At 47.4% G+C, this 19941-nt stretch overlaps 1 protein-coding gene and 1 long non-coding RNA gene across 5 annotated transcripts in view; one reads left to right on the top strand and one right to left on the bottom strand.

Annotated features, from left to right (window-relative positions):
- The window catches only part of PRPF6 (pre-mRNA processing factor 6), a 40140-nt gene extending 23992 nt beyond the window's left edge, over positions 1–16148 (bottom strand). The window contains exons 1-5 of the mRNA XM_073607413.1: positions 15906–16148; positions 11453–11618; positions 9069–9187; positions 1373–1451; positions 1085–1261 (exon numbers count right to left, since the gene is read on the bottom strand). Coding sequence (XP_073463514.1) covers positions 1085–1261; positions 1373–1451; positions 9069–9187; positions 11453–11618; positions 15906–16072 — 708 coding nt within the window. The 5' untranslated portion in view covers positions 16073–16148. The remainder of the gene's footprint in view (positions 1–1084; positions 1262–1372; positions 1452–9068; positions 9188–11452; positions 11619–15905) is intronic.
- LOC141114000 (uncharacterized) overlaps positions 16119–19941 on the top strand; it is a 66873-nt gene continuing 63050 nt past the window's right edge. For all 4 annotated transcript variants that reach the window (XR_012236847.1, XR_012236845.1, XR_012236846.1 and 1 more), the window contains exon 1: positions 16119–16274. This is a non-coding gene — a long non-coding RNA (uncharacterized lncRNA). The remainder of the gene's footprint in view (positions 16275–19941) is intronic.

Raw genomic sequence — 19941 nt, 5'->3', positions numbered from 1 at the left:
AGTAACCAGATTTCATCTGTGGACTTAGTCCAGGTCCAGTTTTCCATTTGACTCCAAATAGAAAAGGTAGGGAGACCCACCAGGGTCAAATCACCCCCATCAGTGCACCTACACCACCAGGTACACTGTAGATATGCTAAAACCGAGGAGAGGGTGTCCCCTGAGAGTCAGCCCTCAAAGGGTTTTTAGAGCAGCCCAGCCCTGCAGCATGGCCCAGGTTCACCTGGGCCTTGTTAACAGGATGCTGTAGCTGGTGGGCCTAGGTAGCATGAAGGTCAGACGGTAAAAAAAAAATAAAATAAAAAATGTTCTGTCCGGGCCGGAGGAAACACAAACTGAGGACTGGGTCTCCATGTATGCTTTTTATAATGTGGATCATGTGTTTCCTGTGCTAGGTGGGAGGAGCCCATCTCTCTCGAAAGCCATCCTGGGGAGAAAATTTTTCAAGCAGTTACAGGTTGAGTATGGTAGGCAAAGTCACCTGTTGATCTTTGGTATTTCTAAGGGACATCAGCATGGAAGTCTTCCCTCCATACTTCCTGGCTTTGCTGCCGACTGCCATGGGTTGTTCTTGTTGCACTTTACACAACATAAAAGTATAAAGTACATGTAAACCCATAACATTCTTTTTCTAGGGAATAATTAAGACCATTGTCAGTTTTTTTTTTGTTTGTTCTATTGGGGAGATTTATGTTCATTATTTGTCATAAGAGGACATTAGAAAATCTCCACAAAGTGAGGGAAAATCCGCTTTGGCACCCAGAACAATGGTCTCCAATGGAAGATTTAGTCCCGCCGTCTGTTACTATGACAATGCCAAAATTTGAAATGTTTTTTTTTTTTTTATTACTCTATTTACAATCTAAGTTCGAAAAAAACAAAAGAGATTTAGCTTTACACTAATGTCCAGCTGGGGGTACTGGAATAGAATAGCTGTGGTCTGGAAAAAGTAAGCTAAGAGTTCTCAGCATTAAATTTGAGTTTTTCTATTTCTATCACTCTCATAAAGTTGGAAACAATCAGTTTTGGTTTGACTGTCCACAGCAATTTTATCATAGAGGTAAATTACAGTGAACCTTCTCACCGTCTGTCGTGGATCAACAGATGAGTGGTTCTCCCCCGTCTGCAAGTGTTTAGCAAAGAAACTGTCGGGGACTGGAGTGAGTTTCTCATGGCGAGGATTTCGCTGGCGCTTGGTCCGGGCGTCGCCAACCTCGGGGATGCTCAGCCACTCTTCTTCTGTCACTTCAGCTAATTTCCTCTAAACAGAAAAAAATTATATGCAAATGATGCATTGATAAAGGACACCAAGGCAACCAATAAAAAGCCTGCTTTTACATTACTCAGTACCAATATAACATTTTAAAGTTACCTTTAAATCTGAAAACTGCTGCTGGATTTTGGGTCTTTCCATACGATATTTTTCAATTTCTTCTTTCTCTCTTTGTTCTCTGTAAACCAGAAAAAAAATAATAAAAAAGATTATACAGTAATGTAAAACACATTGTGCAAATTTATAAGTTAAGGTGCCCACCAAGAAAGGATTGAAGCAAACTTAATTTGCCTATGCAAGACAAAGCAATAAGTCACTTTAATGCCCCCTCCCCAGCTGCACATACTGAACTTCACTTCCTAACACACTGTTCAACTGACAATAACAAGGGCAGGAAGCACTGTGTAGACCCTATTAGCAATAGCCAGAGTTTACACAGAGCCACGTAGGATGAAAGGGAGCAAGACACATGACCCTGCAAGGCCTACAAATGGAATCAAAACAACAGGATAACCAGGAACTCCCATATACCTCAAAATCCCCCCTCTAACAAAGTCTCATCACACATCCCCCCGCTTATTATTCCTAAAGCTAAAACCTCCGCTGGCACCAAACGCCAACTTTCTGGCGATCCCACTCCAGATCAAAAGTCTAAAAAACCTAGTGCAGAAAAAAAGTCCAATCCCCCTCCCCCTACACACTCTGACAGCACCAACAAAGAACTCATGCCCAATCACCCTACACAGGCACACCCGTCTCTTTTATCTCAAAACACCACTAACACACATGAACCTAATCGTAATGACTCTTCTTTTTTAGATCTAGTACTGGCTGGTCTCAAGCCACCCCCACCGAATTTGAACACCTACACACAATTGACACTATAGACACCCATCCGAACACGGACATAGCCTTAGATACCGATCTAAGCGTCATTAATTTATCTTCTCACCCTCTCACCACCCATGAAATTGCGATCTTGAGAAAGGGATTGAATTTCTGCCCAGACCATAGACTGGACAAATTCGAACTCTATAAAGATCTCCAACTCTTTATCCGCAAACTAATCCTCAGGAAATTATATCAAAAACAGGATGCGAAAACCATTTTAACCCCACAAGAAAATCGAGCTCTGGACCAACTTGTTGCACTACTAGAGGAGAGCGACACATCTGACCTCATTGATCAGATTGACCTCCCACGTATCCTTCAACAAATAGATGACTCACATGTCCACCCACATTCGGGGACTTCTAGATTAAAGAAAAAATCGGACCTTTGCCCGCCACCCAGCACATGTCCTAACGCAGCAATCTTCCTTAAACTGGTCAATAACGACCTGGAGAAGCTTAGAATAAAACAACAGGAACCTTCCAATCTCCACCCACAAGAACTAGAAGCATTACACTCCCTAAAGGCCAACAACACCATCACCATTAAACCCTCTGACAAGGGCGGAAATGTTGTGGTGTTAGACAATGATCAGTACATTATGATGTGTAGGAAAATTCTCAACAATGCAGACTGGTACCGCCGTATGCCAGTCTCCATTGTTGAGAAGTATAATAAGGAATTTTACGCGCTGGTTGACTCTGCTTTCCTTAACCAGACCATCAGTAAGACTACTTGGACTTTTGTGAGAAACAATTTCCCCAAGACCCCTACGTTTTATGCACTCCCCAAAGTGCACAAGAATCTCAAAGACCCGCCCGGCAGACCTATTATTTCCGGTGTAGGCTCAATAAGCGAAAATGCCAGTAAACTTATTGATGAACATCTTAGACCATTCGTGGTATCTCTATCTTCCTATGTAAAGGACACCGGCCATTTTTTACAAATTTTGAACCATATGTCTATTTCAGAGAAAGCCCTCCTTGTCACTATTGACGTGGAGACACTATATAGCTCTATCCCACATGTGTTGGGTCTAGCAGCAATTAGACACATACTCCAAAGCGATAGGCACTCTGATCTCAGCTATAATGAATTCATCATCGAGCTGCTCGAGTACATCCTCACCCATAATGTTTTCACCTTTCTCGGCTCCCACTACCTCCAGGTGCAGGGAGTGGCGATGGGGACATGTTGTCCCCCGTCGTACGCGAACCTGTACCTGGGGGAGTGGGAGAAAGCCCTCCTCTCTGATGGGAACCTTACTCATTATACCAACTATATCCAAGCTTGGCATAGATATATAGACGACATTTTTGTCATATGGGAGGGTCCCTCGGATGTACTCGAGCAGTTCGTACTTCGGATGAATAAGAATGATTTCAACCTGACGTTTACAATGTCCTTTGATAACACTCATGTAACCTTCCTAGATATTGAAGTCTTCAAGGATGGACAGGGCAAACTTTCTACCAAATTATTTAGAAAAAGCACTGCCGGCAATACCATATTGCATGCTGCCAGTTTCCATCCTAAACCTTTAATTGAGTCCATACCCTATTCCCAATACATTAGGATCAAGCGCAACTGCACAGACAACAAAAACTTTCTCACAGAAGCTGCTGCCCTTCGAGACAGGTTGCTACTTCGTGGCTATTCTCATAAATCTCTTAAAAGAGCGTTTCAGAAAGCCAACAACAAACCCAGACAAACACTTTTCCACCGCACTGAACAACAAAAAGACGCCTACCCACTCAGCATCATTACGACATACCATCAGCAACATCGCCAAACCAAAAGAATAATCGAGAAATACTGGCACCTACTGGCCTTGGACCCCAACCTGGGCCATTTAGTCCCGGAAAAACCCAACTTTACTTTCAAAAGAGCTATCTCCATTGGTGACCAAATCACCAAAAGTGAGTTTAGATCATCGACAGTCCATTGCAAATACAAGGGCACCTTCATCTGTGGCTCATGCCACGACTGTGGCTACATGCTCACCCAAAAAAACCCTACTCTCCCCAAAGGCAAACCTTTCTTCCCGAAACACTTCGCCAACTGCAGGACCACTGGAGTGGTTTACCTACTCCAGTGCAACTGCGGGTGTTTCTATATAGGAAAGACCAAACTTGAATTTTGGCGACGAGCTTATAGACATATTTTATCTATGAAAACAGCTGACCCCGACCTACCCCTTGGCCGACATGTCTCCTTGGTTCATGGAGGAAAATTTCCCTCCATTAAATTTTTAATTTTGGATCGTATACACCCTAACCCCAGAGGGGGCGACTGGAATAAAATTTTACTCCAGAGAGAACTTAAATGGATCCATTTACTTAAGGCCACCACACCTCCAGGCCTTAATGAAGCGGTTTGTTTCAAGCCCTTCCTTCAGGGCTTCAATTCTGGAGGTATGGAAAAATAGGGTTATGGCCATTCCAAAAGGGTATCTCTGTCTTCTCAACATTGTAGTGTTTGTTTGTAACTCCTGGCTGCTTCTGACTTTTTGTACACCAAGCTGTATGTGCATCCTATACATGCTCCCCCCCCCCCCCCCATTCCCCTTACCACCCTTTTCCTCTCCCCATTTATCTGTTATATGTTACTCGCCCATCCCCCCCTTTATACATTATTTACTTTTATTGTTCAATTTGATACCCCCCCTTGGGACCATGTATTCGAACACACAGCCAGCTTGGTTACTTCCCTATGTTAAGAATTGTTACCATTTAGTATATTCTGTTATATTCGTTGCGTTTATGTGCTCCCACTAAAAATAATACATTCATATTTGGCACCCACAATAGTGGAAATGTATAGGATATATTTATGTCTGCCACGCACCTCCTGTTACTATGTGGTTTGCACATGTCATATACAATTGTACTTTCATATCATTCATATGTATTGAAATTGCTTGACCATTGTTGTTTTTTGCTGCCTTAACTGTATAATAATGTATCATGCGTATTGTTCCACGTACCAATTTCTAAGTCCCAATCTTCTGTACAGTGTTCTCTCCCCACATTACCCTCTCTCCCTCCCTCTCCTTGCCCCAATAATATGTAATGTATACATTACTTTTTTGGATGTAGGTCATCCATCTAACCTTTTTTGTTTTTTCCTATTCACTGCTTCCCTTTTCTTCTTATCCCCCTTTTCTTTCTTTTCCATGTTTTCCATATTTGGAGGAATATACTTGAGCAGTCGTTTTTGGTGACTGGCTAGCAGTTACCCTTTCTCTTTTTTAATATATATGTTTCTTTTTGTTTCTTTTTCCCAAACCATTTATTGCAGCACACTCTCCCCGCCCCCCCTTGTGGCGCGCCTGGTTAGAGCGGCGGCCCGGCACGGTAAGCCGCCACAGGAGTCTCTGGGGCGGCGCTTAGCGAGGTACTTGGGCGTCTTCCACACACGCCCACTGCCTCCATGTTGACACTCCAGGCGAGCATGCGCTCTCGCCGGAGTGTCACTTCCGTGCCGGTGGGGCGGGTGTGCGTGACGCTGCCCCAAACGCCGTGTAGCTTGCGCACGCGCGGTTGGGGCGGCGCCGCGCACGCTCGCCTCGGGGGGTCAGCATTATGCGTCCCAGTCCACGCTGCTCACAACACAGCTGTGCCTCATCTCTGACGCCAGCTGATTGTGACAGCCTTGTTATTTAAACCAGCCTCACTCATTACACACCAAGACGTTACACTCTCTGGACGCTTGGCTGTGAGGCTGTCATCACACTCCTCTCAAGGTATGATTGCTTCAGTCATTTTTTTCATTTTGTTGCATTCTAATACTCTGTTTACAATTACTCTTTACTTCCTTGTTGAGTCATTCAACTATTTATCACCTATTTTGACTTTGTATTTATTTGGGTCCCTGCAAGACTGTTACAAACAGTTTCACATAAGCTGGGCTTCAATATAATTACTTTTTCCAAACCCTATAGAATATGATACTGTTTCTAACTCTTTACTGGTCTTAATACATGCATTATGGACATTTGCAACACGCAGGTTTTTATGCATTTACCTGCTGAGCATGCAATTATATATTACATATTGTTTCTTATTTTTCATTTACTTTATTTTCTTTTCCTTTCTTTAAACCCAATGTTATACATACATGCATTTGCATACTAATATTAGGATATGATATTAACGGGACTTTCCCACTGTCGCTTTATTTGATGCGACTTTTCTTTGTTGCGACCCAGTCCTGATGCATCTTATTAAACGCATATAAACATATTATATATTGATACCATTTCCCCTTTTTTTCTATTATATTTTTCTATTATATATCTCATTCTGTATATACCACTAATCTATACACTCAGTCACCACTGTCTATCTACCTATTTTTTGGACCCCATCCTAAGGTCCTGTCTACATTTTCTATTTTTCTAGGGGCGCCTTCCTGTGACCTCAGCACGCCGCTCTGGTTTGTACGCGCATTGGTCGGGCGAGACGGGAGTGTTGCCAAAAAATTCCCCGCATGGTGACTGCAGCCCACCAACCTGCATTCATCATTTTCTAAATACTCTGGTTTACACCAGTTACAATATGTACTTAACTTCTTGCCACACCATACCCTTCCTCCATGACTCTTCTTGTTTTTAGAATAATAAGTTTTTCTCAAGCAAATAAGCAAACATTCTCAGGTAGGTGATGTATTCACCACCCCGATACCCTCCTTTTTTGCATACTACTCTGAGATTTCCCCATTATCTTATTATCTTTTCTGCCTCTTTTACTTTTCTCTTTATTAGCCTAGATGAACATCTCTCTCTGATTATGCCCCTGAAGAAGGATTGTACAGATATTAAGTACCCCGAAACGCGTAGGGCCTGAGAAGAGCTTCTTTCATCACATTTGTTTTGTCCTAATTGCTTATGATGGCTATTATGTAGTTTTTACTATGTTAGTCCATACATTTACTGCTTGTTTTTATCTCAATGTACCTGTGATTTTGAATAAAATTTAAATCTTTTTTATATTGCTCCTTATTTTCTATACACTTTATTACTCCTTACTTTTGCAAGTGCCAGTAAAGTCCACCTAGGGGAACCCTTTTGCTTTTTGTCTAGATTAAGATTATTGGGAGGTGTTTTTTAGTAGTTTTATTTTCTCCTTTCACTATTTTAATGGGCAGATGAGGTTAATATAAGCGCAACTGACCACTTTATTATTTATGTCTATACTGTACTTACTTGCTCTGTGCAATGGTTTGGCATCCTTTTCTCCTGGGGTCCCATGCCGGCGCTCCAGGCTCCTCCTTTTCATCAGGTCCCGCTGCTGCGTCCATTGACACAAACAGCAGGACATGGCCCCGCCCCCCGCTCCTGTGTCACAGATTTTGATTGACAGTGGCAGGAGCACTCATGCACATCGCTGGATAGGGCTCAGGTCAGAAAAAAGTAAGTGTGTGTGTGTGTGGTCTACAGCACAGAAGGTTTTTCACCGAATGCATTAAGGTGAAAAACCTTAAAAGGTGTTGTAAAAGGCAGAAGGTTTTTTTTTTATTGTAATGCATTCTATGCATTAGGATAAAAAGCCTTCTGTGTGCAGCAGCCCCCCTCACATTTGCCTGAGGTCCCTTTCTGTCCAGCGATGTCTCAGCTGTCCGAGATTCTCCTTCTCAATTGGCTGAGACACAGAAGCAGTGCCATTGGCTCCCACTGGAGTCAAAGTCACAAGCCAATCAGAGGAGAGAGGGGGCGGGGCTGGGTCAGGGCTCCGTGTCTGAATGGACACATGGAGCTGTGACTCAGCTCAGGTGCCCCCATAGCAAACTGCTTGCTGTGGAGGCACCTAACAGGAGGGGAGGGGCCAGGATCACAGAAGAGGTACCCGAGAAGATGAGGATCCAGGCTCCTCTGTGAAAATCCACTGCACAGAGCAGGTAAGTATAACAAAGGAAAAAAAACGAGACTTTACAATCACATTGAAGGCTTTACAACCTTTTTAACAGGAAGCAAGGAAAAATCTGCAACAGGGACATCAACAAAAATCTGAGGGGTTCTAGCCTTCCCCTGCTAAAAATCATTTTTTTTTTTTGTCTCTCTTAGGCCCCTTTCACACCGGGGCGGCGGCAAAACGTTGCTATTGTTAGCGGCGCTTTACCGTCGGTATTCGGTCGATAGTGGGGCGGTTTTACCCCCCCCCGCTAGCGGCCGAGAAAGGGGGTTAAAAACCACCGCAAAGCACCTCTGCAGAGGCGCTTTGCCGACAGTATTGCCGCAGTGTCCCATGGATTTCAATGGGCAGGAGCGGTATACACACCGCTCCATCACCGCTTTACAGATGCTGCTAGTAGGACTTTTTTTTACCGTCCTGCCAGCGCACTGCTCCAATGTGAAAGCCCCGAGGGAGACAAAGCAGCGGCACTTTCAGGTCGGTTTGCAGCTGCTATTTTTAGCGCAATAGCGCCTGCAAACCACCCCAGTCTGAAAGGGGCCTCAAGCTGACCAAACACTACTAGAATCTAGTTCCACTTTTAAAGATGTTTTTTTGAGTTTCTAATTATTATTAGCGATATAAAAAGCGACATTTGTTTTTAACACTGGCTACAAAAAAAAAAAGTCCATTAATTCCAAAGTCAAAAGTTAAAAGCAAATGAAATTTTTAAAATACCTTCAAATAGCATTTGTTAAATTCATAAAATGTACTGAAAATGTTTTTTTTTTCAATAAAGCACTCCTGATTGTTAAATAAAAAAGTTTGAACAAATGTTACTTTGAAAATCTACTAGTAAATAGAGCTTTATCAAAAAAAAAAAAAAAAAAAAAAAAAAAAAAAAAACGTAAAAAAATGTTTCCTTTTTTGCTGTTCATACACTTTATTGTTTCATTTGGCATACAGTTTCATGAGGTTTCTAACACTACAGGAGTTCTATATCATCTACAAACCTTCTCTCTTTCCGTCTTTCATCCATTCTTTTGTCCAATGCGGCATAGATGGCATCCGCCTCTTCATCATCCTTCTCGTATGGGCCGCTGGAGAACAAACTGCCAGCATAGCCATTAAACTGCAGAGCGAGGGTGAAAGAAAAATGTCAAAACGGGTATCGACAATGTTACGGCTTTTTCACAAGGGCGGACTCCGCCAGCGAATACAGGCAGATGACAGGTCCGTGTCCACTCGGCTTATGCAGAGCAGACACGGACACAGCCCGCTCTCCTCTATGGGCGGTCGGCGGGCAATGGCTGGTCTTATCGGTTCTGCCTAAAAAAAACTGACAGGCGGACCCGATCAGTCCACCCGTGTGAAAGGGACCTAAAGGCCTCTTTCACACGAGCATCATCTGTTCAGTCATGTTTTTTGCTAAGAAGAAACATATTCCGTTTACATCAGTTTTTCATCTGTTTACATCAATTTTGCAACTATGTATTTTTTTTAACAAACAAAATGTTAGTTTACTGGATAAAATAACATAAAATAACAGGATACGTTTACACACAGTGGTAAAGCGAAAATCAACAGTTATGAGAGTGGACAGATTCAGGCAGATACAACAAGTTCAAATAAAGCATGCGATATACAAGTTTAGGAAGAACACAGTACAAGAAGAGGAGGACCCGGGTCCGCGTAGGCTAGATAGGAGCCCGCCTCCAACTGTTGTGGAAGGGTTGGGACTTTAACCACTTCCCGACCACCCGCCGCAGTTCTACTGGGGCAAGGTGGCAGGATAGCAAAAATTACCATAGGCGTACGTCGGTTTGTGCATGTGATATAGCGGGCGACTTGCAATCGCGGTATACAGAAGCAGAACGGGGATGTGTCTATGTAAACAAGGCAGATCTCCGTTCTGACAGGGGATATGATGGAGATCTGCTGTGCCCAGTCATCGGGAACAGCGATCTCCGTGGTGTTCAAGGCAGCCCATCCCCCCTACAGTTAGAACACAGTTTAACAGGGAACACAGTTAACCCCTTGATCGCCCCCTAGTGTTAACCCCTTCCCTGCCAGTGACATTTATACATTGGTAAAGCACTGATCAATGTAATAATGTCACTGGTCCCCAAAAAGTGTCATTTGGGGTCAGATTTGTCCGCCGCAATGTCGCAGTCCCGCAAAAAAAAAAAAACAAACTAAAGAAAAAACAATCGCAGATCGCTGCCATTACCATTAAAAACAATTTAAAAAAATAAATAAAAGTCCCTAAATCTACCCCATAGTTTGTAGACGTGATAACATTTGCACTAACCAAGCAATATACACCTATTGCGATTTTTTTTTTTTTTTACCAAAAATATGTAGAATAATATAAATCGGCCTAAACTGATGAATACATTTGTTTTTCTTTTTATATGTTTTTGTTATATATATTTTTGGATATGTATTATAGCAGTAAGAAAAAAAAATTTCTTTTTTCAAAATTGTCGCTCTTTTACAGCGCAAAAAATACAAACCGCAGAGGTGATCAACTCCCACCAAAAGAAAGATCTATTTGTCGGGGGGAGACGTCAATTTTGTTTGGGTGCAACATCACACGACCGCGCAATTGTTAAAGCGACGCAGTGCCGAATCGCAAAAAACAGCCTGGTCAGGAAGGGGGTAAATCCTTCCAGGGCTGAAGTGGTTAAATGAGGCACCTCCTGCATTGAGGCTGGATACCTCCATCCCTGTTCATGATTCAAAAGAGGAGAGTTGGGACTTTAAATGAGATGCGTGGGTTTCAATGGGTATGCCGTATAATCAAGGAGAAGAATGCAGCTGAGAGGTAATTTTATTGAAAGAGCTCATCAGCACATAAACAGTCTCAACCCCAGGTAAATGATACACATGGGGTACAGTGGGAAAATGACATGCTGAACATGAGTATATCAGTAACAATGTATACATGAAAAATAACAAAAATACACTAAAATATAGAAACGCATAATGGTGTGGTAAAAGTGCATCAAGAACCTTGACGCGTTTCATGGTTTAAAATCCACCACCTCAGGAGCCGATGCATGCGTCTCTGTAAAAAACATATTGTAGGAACTTTTGGCTGTGAACACGGGTCAGCATGGGCACCCTGATCGATTTGCGGCTACACAGCCCCACACAACACACCGCTATGCCCGTTTTTTTCTGCTTCCAACACATCAACTTCAGGAACAACATGATTACTTGCTGCCCAATATAACCCACCTACTGTCAAATACCATAGTAACCAGATAATCAATGGTATCTACTTAACCTGTCAGTGGTCATAATGTTATGGTCGATTGGTGTAAAGCCTATTGTGTGCTTAGATCACCATACAGAAGAACAGGTCCCAACTTCCACACAGTTCTCTCAGTACCTCATCATAGTTGGTGTCGTTCAAATCTTCATCGTCATCATCAGCCTGATTTTTCTTCATCTGGTCCCCAACTGTCCTTTTTCCTGGTGGGGCATGGCGATCGTCCACTGGGTCATTGGCATCACGGGCCGGACCAATATCAGAACGAGTGGTGAAACCTGTGGCACTGCAGAATGATAGGAACACGGTCATCTATGGCTGAAACACCATTATAAAATACCAGCCAATACCCACCACCCAACGTCACAGTGTATCCCCACACCTCCCCCTCGTCTCCTCAGTGTCCCCCCCCACACCTCCCCCTCGTCTCCTCAGTGTCCCCCCCCCACCCCCATCTCCTCAGTCTCGCCCCCACACCTCTCCCTCGTCTCCTCAGTGTCCTTCTCACACCTCCCCCTCGTCTCCTCAGTGTCCTTCTCACACCTCCCCCTTGTCTCCTCAGTGTCCTTCTCACACCTCCCCCTCGTCTCCTCAGTGTCCCCCTCACACCTCCCCCTCGTCTCCTCAGTGTCCCCCTCACACCTCCCCCTCGTCTCCTCAGTGTCCCCCTCACACCTCCCCCTCGTCTCCTCAGTGTCCCCCTCACACCTCCCCCTCGTCTCCTCAGTGTCCCCCTCACACCTCCCCCTCGTCTCCTCAGTGTCCCCCTCACACCTCCCCCTCGTCTCCTCAGTGTCCCCCTCACACCTCCCCCTCGTCTCCTCAGTGTCCCCCTCACACCTCCCCCTCGTCTCCTCAGTGTCCCCCTCACACCTCCCCCTCGTCTCCTCAGTGTCCTTCTCACACCTCCCCCTCGTCTCCTCAGTGTCCTTCTCACACCTCCCCCTCGTCTCCTCAGTGTCCTTCTCACACCTCCCCCTCGTCTCCTCAGTGTCCTTCTCACACCTCCCCCTCGTCTCCTCAGTGTCCTTCTCACACCTCCCCCTCGTCTCCTCAGTGTCCCCCTCACACCTCCCCCTCGTCTCCTCAGTGTCCCTCTCACACCTCCCCCTCGTCTCCTCAGTGTCCTTCTCACACCTCCCCCTCGTCTCCTCAGTGTCCTTCTCACACCTCCCCCTCGTCTCCTCAGTGTCCTTCTCACACCTCCCCCTCGTCTCCTCAGTGTCCTTCTCACACCTCCCCCTCGTCTCCTCAGTGTCCCCCTCACACCTCCCCCTCGTCTCCTCAGTGTCCCCCTCACACCTCCCCCTCGTCTCCTCAGTGTCCTTCTCACACCTCCCCCTCGTCTCCTCAGTGTCCTTCTCACACCTCCCCCTCGTCTCCTCAGTGTCCTTCTCACACCTCCCCCTCGTCTCCTCAGTGTCCCTCTCACATCTCCCTCACCTCCTCAGTGTCCCCCTCACACCCCCCCCCGTCTCTTCAGTGTCCCTCTCTCACACCCCCCCCCCCGTCTGTGTCCCCCTCACACCTCCCTCTCGTCTCAATGTCCCCCCATAATTCCTCCTCATCTCCTCCGTGTCGCCCCATACCACCTCCTCGTTGTCTCCTCCGTGTCCCCCCATACCTCCTCCTCGTTGTCTCCTCCGTGTCCCCCCATACCTCCTCCTCGTCCCCCCCATACCTCCTCCTCGTCTCCTCCGTGTCCCCCCCATACCTCCTCCGTGTCCCCCCCATACCTCCTCCTTCGTGTCCCCCCCATACCTCCTCCTTCTCATCTCCTCCGTGTTCCCCCATACCGCCTCCTCCTCCTCCTCGTCATCTCCTCTGTGTCGCCCCCATACCTCCTCGTCTCCTCCGTGTCCCCCCCATACTACCTCCTCCTCGTCTCCTCCGTGTCCCCCCATACCTCCTCCTCTGCGTCCCCCCATACCTCCTCCTCGTCGTCTCCTCCGTGTCCCCCTCATACCCCCTCCTCAGCTCCTCCGTGATCCCCCCATACCTCCTCCTCGTCGTCGTCTCCTGCGTGTCCCCCCATACCTCCTCCTCTTCTCCTCCGTACCTCCTCCTCGTCGTCTCCTCCGTGTCCCCCTCATACCTCCTCCTCAGCTCTTCCGTGTCCCCCCATACCTCCTCCTCGTCTCCTCTGTGTCCCCCCCCATACCTCCTCGTCGTCTCCTCCGTGTCCCCCCATACCTCCTCCTCGTCTCCTCCATGTCCCCCCATACCACCTCCTCCTCCTCGTCTCCTCAGTGTCCCCCTCACACCTCCCCCTCGTCTCAATGTCCCCCCATACCTCCTCGTCTCCTCCGTGTCCCCCCCTATACCTCCTCCTAGTCTCCTCCGTGTCCCCCCCATACCTCCTCCTCGTCTCCTCAGTGTCCCCCCCATACCTCCTCCTCCGAGTCCCCCCCATACCTCCTCCTCGTCGTCTCCTCCGAGTCCCCCCATACCGTCTCCTCCGAGTCCCCCCCATACCTCCTCCTCTCCTCCGTGTCCCCCCCCAATACCTCCTCCGTGTCCCCCCATATCTCCTCCTCCGTGTCTCCCCCGTGTCCCCCCCCCGATACCTCCTCCTCGTCGTCTCCTCCTTGTCTGTCCCATACCTCCTCCTTGTCGTCTCCTCCGTGTCCCCCCCCCCCATACCTCCTCCTCGTCGTCTCCTCTGTGTACCCACCATACCTCGTCGTCTCCTCTGTGTACCCCCCATACCTCCTCGTCGTCTCCTCTGTGTACCCACCATACCTCGTCGTCTCCTCCGTTTACCCCCCATACCTCCTCGTCTCCTCCGTTTCCCCCCCCATACCTCCTCGTCGTCTCCCCCGTTTCCCCCCCCATACCTCCTTGTCGTCTCCCCCGTTTCCCCCCCCATACCTCCTCGTCGTCTCCTCCGTTTCCCCCCCATACCTCCTCGTCGTCTCCTCCGTTTCCCCCCCATACCTCCTCGTCGTCTCCTCCGTTTCCCCCCCATACCTCCTCGTTGTCTCCTCCGTTTCCCCCCTATACCTCCTCGTCGTCTCCTCCGTTTTCCCCCCATACTTCCTCCTCGCCCCCTCAGTATCCCCCTTTATACCTCCTCCTCGCCTCCTCTGTAACCCCCCCATACCTCCTCCTCAGTATCCCCCCCCACATACCTCCTTCTCGTCTCCTCAGTATCCCCCCCATACCTCCTCCTCAGTACCCCCCCATACCTCCTTCTCGTCTCCTCAGTATCCCCCCCCATACCTCCTCCTCGTCTCCTCAGTATCCCCCCCATACCTCCTTCTCGTCTCCTCAGTATCCCCCCCATACCTCCTCCTCAGTACCCCCCCCATACCTCCTTCTCGTCTCCTCAGTATCCCCCCCATACCTCCTCCTCGTCTCCTCAGTATCCCCCCATACCTCCTCCTCGTCACCTCAGTGTCCCCCCATACCTTCTCCTCGTCTCCCCTCCATACTTCCTCCTCGTCTCCTCTGTGTCCCCCCCATACCTCCTTCTTGTCTCCTCAGTATCACCCCCATACCTCCTTGTCTCCTCAGTATCCCCCCCATACCTCCTCCTCGTCTCCTCAGTATCCCCTCCATACCTCCTCCTCGTCTCCTCAGTATCACCTCCATACCTCCTCCTCGTCTCCTCAGTATCACCTCCATACCTCCTCCTCGTCTCCTCAGTATCACCTCCATACCTCCTCCTCGTCTCCTCAGTATCACCTCCATACCTCCTCCTCGTCTCCTCAGTATCTCCCCCCCCCCCCGCCATACCTCCTCCTCGTCTCCTCAGTATCCCCCCCCATACCTCCTCCTCGTCTCCTCAGTATCTCCCCCCCCCCCATACCTCCTCCTCGTCTCCTCAGTATCCCACCCCCCATACCTCCTCCTCGTCTCCTCAGTATGCCCCCCCCATACCTCCTCATCTCCTCAGTATCCCCCCCATACCTCCTCGTCGTCGTCTCCTCCGTGTCCCCCCCATACCTCCTCCTCGTCGTCTCCTCCGTGTCCCCCCATACCTCCTCCTCGTCTCCTCCATGTCCCCCCATACCTCCTTGTCTCCTTAGTATCCCCCCCATACCTTGTCTCCACTGTACCCCCCCATACCTCCTCGTCGTCTCCTCCGTGTCCCCCCCCATACCTCCTCCTCGTCGTCTCCTCCGTGTCCCCCCATACCTCCTCCTCCTCTCCTCCATGTCCCCCCATACCTCCTTGTCTCCTTAGTATCCCCCCTATACCTTGTCTCCTCTGTATCCCCCCCATACCTCCTCGTCTCTTCAGTATCCCCCCCATACCTCCTCGTCTCTTCAGTATCCCCCCCATACCTCCTCCTCGTCTCCTTTGTGTCCCCCCCATACCTCCTCGTCTCCTCTCATACATACCACCATAAGCTCCTCATTAACACAATGTCCTCTCATACCCCCTTCATATCTCCCCATCTCACTCATTACCTCAGTGTCCCCCTCATACCCTCCCCCAATATCTCAGTGTCTCCTCCCGTCATAATCTCTGCCCCTCATTATCTAGGTATCCCCCTCCCCACACTTACATTACGTTTCTCTTATCCCCCCCCCCCATGTACCTCAGTGCCCCCTCCCCGGGTTCTCACCCTCTGCCCAGACCCGGCACATATCCCAGCGGGGCCGGCATGCCCAGGAACGGTTTCTTCTTCTTGTTCATGGTACCGGTAATAGAGGCGGTCAGTCCGGACACCCCTCCGGGATTCCCGGCCCCTGAGGGCCCGGGGCCGCTTCCAGCAGACGAGGAAGCCGCCATATTCCACACACCACCAAACACACCGTCCTCCCAGACTGCACCGCGACTACTTCCGCCCCGAGTCCGCCCGTCACTAGGGGGAGACAGGAACCGCCGGCGCCATTTTGTTGGAGGTCAGAGACTGAACCACCGACCGTTCCTGAGAGGAAATATGGAACAGCAAAGCGTCACCTCCTATTCCGACCTGTCCTGTCCGTCCCAGGTGTGATGAATGTGCGATGAAGAGACAATAGATAATGAATAATCACTCTCCTCAGTGTCCCTTACTACCCCCCCCCCCCACAATTACTTCTGTCCCTTACTACAACCCCCAATACCTAAGTTTCCTTTACTACCCCCCCCCCCCAATTACCTCAGTGTCCCCTATCCCCGACCCCCCCTCATTACCTCAGTGTCCTTTACTATACCCCCCTCATTACCTCAGTGTCCCTTACTACCCCCGCCCCATTATCTTAGTGTCTCTTACTATATCCCCCCCAATTACCTCAGTGCCCCTTATCCCCCCCCCCCACAATTACCTCAGTGTCTCTTACTACCCCCCCAATTACCTCAGTGCACCCTATCCCCGCCCCCTCTACAATTACCTCAGTGTCTCTTACTATCCCCCCCCCCAATTACCTCAGTGTCCCTTACTACCCCCCCCCCCCCTCACAATTACCTAAGTGTCCTTTACTATCCCCTCACATTTACCCTTAATGCCCTTTACTATCCCCCCCCCCCCCCCACACACACACACACACACACCATTATCTCTGTCTCTTCCTATCCCCCCACAATTACTTCAGTGTCCCTTATCCCCCCCCCCCCAATTACCTCAGTGTCCCTTACTATCCCCCCTCCCCCCACAATTATCTCAATCTCCCCCCCCCCCCCATTACAATAATTGAAGTGCCCTCCCTTCTACTCCCAACCCGACCCCCTTTTTCCAGTTACCTCAGTGCCCCCCTCTACTCTCCCCCCTCATTACTTCTTTGTACCCCCTTTTTCCAACTACCCCACCTTCTAATTACCTCAGTGTCCCTATATACCCTCCCCACCCCCCCTCAACTATCTTAGTGTCCTCTTCTACACACACAGCCAATTGCATAAATATCCCGTATCCCTTTCTACCCCCCTACAATTAAAGTTTCCTCTTCTACTCCCCCCCCCCTTCCTCCAATTACTGCCCCTTTTCTGTCCTGTTCTACCCCTTCCAATTCCTTCATAGCCATTCCCTTTACCAATTACCACCGACTTCCCTTTCTAACCACACCATCAATGACATCCGTGTCCCCTTCTTTCCTAAGTCGTCCCCCCCCCCCCATGTCCCCTTTTACCCCCTCCATTTCTTTTATATTTATAAAGACGCAAAGTTAAAAACCAAATTAATTGATAGCGTTAAAAAAAAAAAAAAAATAGACACAAGAAAAATGAAAAAAAAAAATAGACACAAGAAAAATGAAAAATTAAAAAAAGAAAAAAATAGTCAAAATGTGATTAAAAACAACAAACCATCTCTGCAGGACCTTTTAGAAAAGAAAAAAAAAAGAATAGAAATGAAGTGAAATCGATGGAATAGGTGATCAGTGGTTAAAGTGGACCTGTCAGGATAGAAGGACAGAAGCTGGATTGTTTGTGAAGGTCGTTGTTTTGCTATTTTGGTAATTTCCAGATAATAATAAGAACCTGACGGGTCACTACTATAAAAAAAAAAAAGAAAAACACTGCAATGGCAGTTCTCACAGTTCTAGCCTGGTTCATTTTATTTGTGTAGTTGAACCAATGAGAGCGGCCAATGCTTCTGATCGGACAAAATAACGCATCCTCACCTTTTTTAAATGCAACCAATCACAACACAGGGTTGTGTGTTACAGTGGGGAGCAATGTGCTGCAGAAGGTGTTACTGCAATGAGGTGGTGTGAGGCCAACCTTAGATATCAGGGGCCTCCAAACCTCGGCCCGCGGGCCCCGAATCCGACCCACTGAAGGGTTTAATCTGGCCCACAGCTAGGGTCAGTGGCCCCTCACACAGGTCTTCTGCTTCTCCCCATTATCCCCTGGCTGCACTGTCATTGTACTGCTATCGGTTGCTAGGACTGCCGGTGTCCTAAAAACCAACCATGTAAGTCCCCCTTAGAGAGTCCCCATTAATCCTCTCCCTTACATCAGAGTCCCCCCTTACAGGAGAGTCCTCACCTGAGTTCCCCCTTACATCAGAGTCCCCTCTTACAAGAGAGTCCACACCTGAGTTCCAAACACACACACCGGGGTTCAGATCCAAGCCCCCCCTTACATGAGAGTATTCACCTGAGTCCCCCCTTACATGAAAGTCCTCATCAGGGCTCCCCTTACACGTGTTTCCCCATCAGAGTTCCTTCTTACATAAGTGTCTTTATCAAAGTCCCCTCGTACATGAGAGTCCTCACAAGAGACCCCATCAGGGCCCCCCCCCCATCAGGGTCCAGATCAAAGTCCCCCCTCACATGAGAGTATTCATCCGAGTCCCCCCTTACATGAGAGTATTCACCCGAGTCTCCCCTTACATGAAAGTCCTCATCAGGGTGTTTCCCCATCAGAGTTCCTTCTTACATGGGTGTCTCTATGAAAGTCCCCTCGTATATGAGAGTGCTCACAAGAGACCCCATCAGAGCCCCCCCTTACATCAGTGTCCAGATCAGAGCCCTCCTTACATGAGAGTCCCCATCAGAGTCCACTCATATATGAGAGTATTCATCAATGTCCCCTGTTACATTAAAGTACTTCTCCACAGTCTCCTCTTACTCAGAGTCCCCCCCCCCCCTTACATCAAGGTCCAGATCAGAGTCCTTCTTTACATGAGAGTCTGCCATCAGGGTCCCTGCAGTTTTTTTTCTCTCTGCTGAATACAAAAAAAAGCTCCAAGTAAAACATATTCATTCATTTGAATTTTATTAATTTATAACAAGTATTTTTTCTTGGCCCTCCAATATTTGTAAAGTACACACTGTGGCCCTTGTACTGAAAAGTTTGCAGATCCCTAATTTAAAGGTTAACAACAAAGGTAACCTATTGCAGCTTTACTAGTTCTTAGCTGTGGTGGCTGCATTAGTTTTGCATTTTTCAGGCTAAGAACATTTTATGCGAGTACAGAATACTATTTGTTGATCCTGCCAGAAATGCAGTGTGCACTGAACATATAGCTTAACCACTTGAGCTCGGGAAATTTTACCCCCCTTCATAAAAAGACCATTTTTTTGCGATATGGCACTGAGATACTTTAACTGACAATTGCGCAGTCGTGCGACACTGTACCCAAATAAAATTCAATTTTTTTCCCCTAAAATAGAGCTTTCTTTTGGTGGTATTTGATTACCTCTGCGTTTTTTTTTTGTTTGTTTTTTTTTTTGCGCTATAAACAAAAATAAGACTGACAATTAAAAAAAATAAAAGAAAATATTATTTACTTTCTGCTATAAAACAATAAATTAAAAAAAAAAAACAAGCCAATACGTATTCTACTACATATTTTTGTTAAAAAATCCCAATAAGTCCTAGATTCACACCTAGGCATTTTTAGTGCTTTTTGCATTTTGCTGATTTGCACTACAGAACGTGTTCCATAGGAAACAATGTTAAATGGACTGTAGTGCAAATCTGCAAAATGCTAAAGCACTAAAAATGCCTAGGTGTGAATCAGGCCTAATCGTATATGGATTGGTTTGCACAAAAGTTATAGTGCCTACAAACTATAGGATATTTTAATTTTTTTTGTTTTTACTTTTAATGGCGGCAATCAGGGACTTATATCGGGACTGCATTATTTCTGCGGACATTCTGACACCGACTGATACTTTTTGAGACTTTTTTTGGGGACCAGTGACACCAATACATTGATCAGTGCTAAAAATATG

Source organism: Aquarana catesbeiana, linkage group LG12 (genome assembly GCF_042186555.1).
Source record: "Aquarana catesbeiana isolate 2022-GZ linkage group LG12, ASM4218655v1, whole genome shotgun sequence".
Lineage (NCBI taxonomy): Eukaryota > Metazoa > Chordata > Amphibia > Anura > Ranidae > Aquarana > Aquarana catesbeiana.
Note: the sequence above shows the minus strand (reverse complement) of the source record. Positions and strands in the feature narration are given on the sequence as shown.